Source organism: Arabidopsis lyrata, assembly GCF_000004255.2.
Source record: "Arabidopsis lyrata subsp. lyrata unplaced genomic scaffold ARALYscaffold_8, whole genome shotgun sequence".
Lineage (NCBI taxonomy): Eukaryota > Viridiplantae > Streptophyta > Magnoliopsida > Brassicales > Brassicaceae > Arabidopsis > Arabidopsis lyrata.
Window position 1 is genome coordinate 4,672,680 of NW_003302548.1, and position 5,070 is coordinate 4,677,749.

Genomic DNA, 5,070 nt, shown 5'->3' on the forward strand with positions numbered 1-5,070 from the left:
CAAGAAAAAAGGAAATTCAACAATAAATTTGTTAAGATTAAATGGATAATTAATCAATTATCCAATTTTGATGATTATCCATTATTACTTTGTCCCCAAGCTATACTAGAGTTTATCTTATTTTTAGTCTTATCCCATATGTAGCTTTGGCCCCAAGTTTCTTTGCTATATATAAGTGTAGAGATCGTGAGTTGAGAAGGAATAATAAGAAGATGAGAGTTGTTAGAAGTAGAGAACTTGATCTCTCTCTTGTGCACTCTTCTTCTCTCTTTCATAATTATTTCAAGTCATATACATATAATAAAATAATATTATATGTTGTTTACGTTATATTTATAACACGTTATCAGGACGATATCTTTACCGCTTGAGCGTTTACGAGGTAAGTAAAATTAAATGTTGTTCACATTCATTTATGTTTATAGAATGTAAATATTTTAGACGTCGTGAGACTATGCCTTTTTCCGGTTTGATCGTTATAAATGGTAGGCTTTGCCTTCTTTATGATGAAATAAAAAGCTATGTTTTTTCCGGATAGATCGTTATATATGGTAGGCTATGCCTTCTTTACGATCAAATAAATGGCTATGCTTTTTCCAGATCGATCGTCATATATGGTAGGTTTTACCTTCCTAACGATCAAATGAAAATTTATATTTTTCCGGATTGATCGATATATATGGTAGGCTCTGCCTCCATCTCTACGATCAAATAAAAGCTATGCCTATTTAATTCTTAATGGAAGGTGATGCCTCCTGAATTCTTGTATAAAAAGGCTATGGTCTCTATATTATTATTTTTGTGAATTTATGTGTTTAATTATTTTTATTTATTTTATTCATAAAGAATAAATATATGTGTTATATGAAATTTAAAGACTTTGAAATATGTCTTTAAAATCAAATATATATTTCTCTTTTGAGAATATATGAAGCACGTGTCAATATACAGTGCAAATTAATTGGAATGTCTAGATGAGCTAGTCTCTCGACTTCCAAATGCATCAGATTCATAATAATCGATGCTTTGTGTACTCCAAAGTCTCAAAGAAACTCGTGTAGTTTCTAATATATTTTTCTTTATAATTATTGTATTGATACTATAAATAAATGTGGTATCGAATGTTTGACCACAATGGAGACACGCATATGTATGATTATATTATGCAAAATAAAGATGGCAAAATTATTTATAATAGTAAACATGAAGTTTACTAATGCTTTAAGCATAGCATAACCGGTTAAGCCATCCCGGTAGAAAAATGCAATTAAAAATAATGATCCAGATCCAGGATCCGTATCAGTGCCAGCAAGGGCCTGATTGAAAAAAAAAACAAAAGTGTAATATATTGAATTGTTCTTCCTTAATAAAAGAGATGTCTTTGGACCTCTTGTCACTACATCTAAAGATGTAAAACCTGTTATGTGCAAGTGGGTTTTCGTGCGTAAAAGTTGAAATCACACGATATAAAGTCCGACTTGTTGCACAAGGTTTTTCTCAAAGACCTGGAGTTGATTAGGAAACAAAAATCTCCGGTCATGAATGTAATTACATTCAGGTACTTAATGAGCCTAATGGTCTCTTATAATTTAGAAATGTACCTTATGGATGTAGTGACAACATATTTATATGGATCAATGGATAACAATATATACATGAGAATCCGAGAAGGATTTAAAGTTCCAGAGAGGCATTAGACTCAAAGTCTAATGGAAATAAATACGGTCAAATTACAACGATCACTTTACGGATTAAAATAATCTGGTGTAGTCGTTTGAGCGATTATTTATTAAAGAAAGGGTATGTTAATAATAAAATATGCCCTTGTGTCTTTATTTAAAAATCTCTTTCGAGATTTGTGATTATTGCTGTATATATTGTTGACCTTAATTGGAACTCAAAAAGAGTGATTAAACATCACTAAAAATTTATGTAAAGAAAGAGAAGCTTATTCAAGCATTGCATGCTTCCGTCCATATTTCTGAGGTAACATTTACTTTATGTTAAATTTATTTAAATTCATTTATTTTTATATTATATCGAGTCGAAGGTTGCATACCTTCTCTTTAATTCTGTAGTAGGCTATGCTTCCAGAATCATATGGTTTTTGGCCAAATTGCCATTTTTTTTGTTTAATAAGTTCATTGTATATGCTGGTTGATTTCCTCAATAAACCTCAAATTAAACCCCGAATATAACCAATCTAAAAATAAGATTCGGTCCAAGATAAATAGGTTTAAAAAGCCATCATCTTGAGAAGAGGTATTACAAGTCCCACATTTTTATAAGGATCTAAGATTAAATACATGTTCCAGATTGGATATATTGTTGATCCTAAAGTGGGATTCAATTCGAGATGAATGAACTCGAAGAGTTATCATCTCGAGGGGGAGAATTAGAGGAATCCCACATCGACAATAAGTCGATAAATTTTGGTGAGTTTGACACCCCAGAGCGAGTTTCATAATTATTTCAAGTCATATACATATAATAAAATAATATTATATGTTGTTTACGTTATATTTATAACAAAATTAACGTTAAAAAATGCTTTAATTAAAGTAAAAAAAAAAAGGGAAATAAGAAAGGAAAAATGGAAATATGGAAATATGGAAGAAAAAAAGGAAATTACATTAACGCGTTAAACAAATTTTAATCAGAGTTTTTTTTGCTTATATAAACAAATAACATTACACTTTAACTTCTCCACAATTTCAATTTCTCAATCTCTTTCTTACGACTGATCATCTTTCACTCTGTCTCTGAGTTTTGTCTAATTTCACTCCGACAATGGAAACTGAAGCAATCAAACTCGATGTTCATGTAAAGGCTTTCTCTCAAGCTCGGTCGTTAGGGTTCTTCAGTACGGTAGTAATCAGTCTAGTCAGAGAAGTCGAGGAATTTATCATTAACGACAAGGATGATAGTGTCACGAGTCTCAGATCTTACCCGGATTCTTATCTCCACGACCCACTAATCTCTCTGAAACTCCCAAGTTTCAAACCAAACTACGTCTATCAACTTCTCCATACCCAACTCCACGATCATGTCATGTCCGAACAAATATCTTATAAGATTGTCGAAGCCCAACAACGGCAAAGAAGTCAAAGTTTTTACTTTCCACAACAACAACCTTTATTCATGATAGTCTCTGTCAAATTGACACACAAAGTATACAACGTTGTGTCTTGTAATTCTGCTTTGGACCAAGAGAGCCAAGAAGAAGAAGAAGAATCCAAGACTTGTGCTATCTGTTTGGAGAATTTGTCGAGATCCGAGGATTACTGCGAGATGCCTACTTGTTCGCATAGTTTTCATGAACCATGTCTCACTCAGTGGTTGACTCGAGATAATAACTCGTGCCCTCTCTGTCGCAAACCTGTTGACAAACAACCAGAGTGAAACAGACTCTAATTAGGGTTTCAAATATGTTTTATTTGTTAACTTGTTTCGGAAGTATTTAGGGGTTTTCACTTTTATGTTTTGTCTAAGAGGCAAATTAGGGTTTTTTCATAGTTTCTGTATCTGTTTTTGTTGGCAACATGTAATCAGTTTGATTTAATGAAATTCAGATTCTCTAGCCTTGAAGTTACCATTATTAATTTCATTTACAAAAGGAATAGTTTCGGTGAGTTTACCATCTTTCACATTCAATTCGTCCTGTTCTATCATCAAGAGTAAATCTGACTTCTGTGACGTTAGACATCTTTGTCACACACTAGACCAATAAATGACACCTAATTATACCAAAAAATACATCACTCAATTGAGTAAAACTTTTATTCATATTGAAGAATAACGATAAACAGAGAGATCTAGAAATTGTTTACGTTTGTTATTGAGATTCCATTGATGACGAGACTAGATTTTTCACCACTAGACTAAAAACAGTCAGTGATTTGCCTCACCGTAATTGGAACAAGACCTTGAAACTCACGATTCTGCAATTCCCATAACATGTACAAAGAAGATTTAGCAATCCAAAAATCGATCAATCTAGGGCAAATCAATTGTTCCAGAGAAACGTATGAATTGTATCTAATTGGCTTCTGGAGAACATTTTCAAATCTCGGAAATCGGAAACATTTTTCAAAACATGTTCTGTTTTTGTGTGGTTGTAATGTTTTTAGTTAATCCGTGTGCCCGAAGTCTAATTAGGGTTTCACTTATGTTTTAGATTTAATATTTTTCCTAGCCTTTATTGATATCGATACCTTTTTGTTGACAACTTGTATTTGTAATGCAAATAAATATGTACAAAAGCGTAGCTAAGAGATGAAAGCAAAAAAAGCTTGACTTTGTAGCTCTACAATTACAAGGCAAAGATTTGAAAACAGAGCAAAAATAGCTCACTTCACTAAACAGCTCAAACCAACCTCGGCTGCACCAATTCCTTCTACGGTACGTTTCTCAATCTGCCTTATATCATATTTGGCGAGAGAGAAACGCAAGAAGGCATGGAGAAATTCCCTCACCTCATGATCGACTCATTAAGCTCATTGACAAGAATGTTCGAAACCGACTTAGTGCAATCCGGGATATGGGAGACCAGAGATACGAAGGAGCGCTACGGATGTGGTTTGCCACACGTTCTATGGTATAATAGAGAGTAGACATTCGATTTATGCTTCAAACTTTTTCAACTTCCTTTCCAAAAAAGTAAACAATAGCTGATGCAGTCATTGCGAACAAGGTTTTTGATTGAATACAATTTTACATTCAATTCAAAAAAAGAAAACAGAGCAAAAATAAGAGCCATTTGATTAGATGCTTCGCACGGCTTGAGGCGTGACAAGAAACCATTGTTGGAGAAGATCTCGGAGATTCGGTATAATGAGATATGTTTTACCAACAATAAAAAAAGGAAATACAACAATAAATGAACATTAAAAAAGCTTTAATGACAAAAATTCGTTTTGTTGCTTATATAAACAAATAACATAACCCTAAGCGCCGTATTTCTTGCATCTCAAGCTCTTATCAATTCATAACTTGTGAGTTGTGAGCCAGAGCCTGTGTGATTGATCTTTGTTTCTACTTTGATTCACGGTTAAGAACGAGCACTTGATA

General features: G+C 33.0%; 1 protein-coding gene across 1 annotated transcript; it reads left to right on the forward strand.

Annotated features, from left to right (window-relative positions):
• Positions 1-2,614: 2,614 nt before the first annotated feature.
• LOC9301517 (NEP1-interacting protein 2) lies at positions 2,615-3,580 on the forward strand. Its single transcript, XM_002863635.2, has one exon. The coding sequence runs from the start codon at positions 2,791-2,793 to the stop codon at positions 3,400-3,402; it is 612 nt and encodes a 203-aa protein (XP_002863681.1). The 5' UTR covers positions 2,615-2,790; the 3' UTR covers positions 3,403-3,580.
• Positions 3,581-5,070: the final 1,490 nt, after the last annotated feature.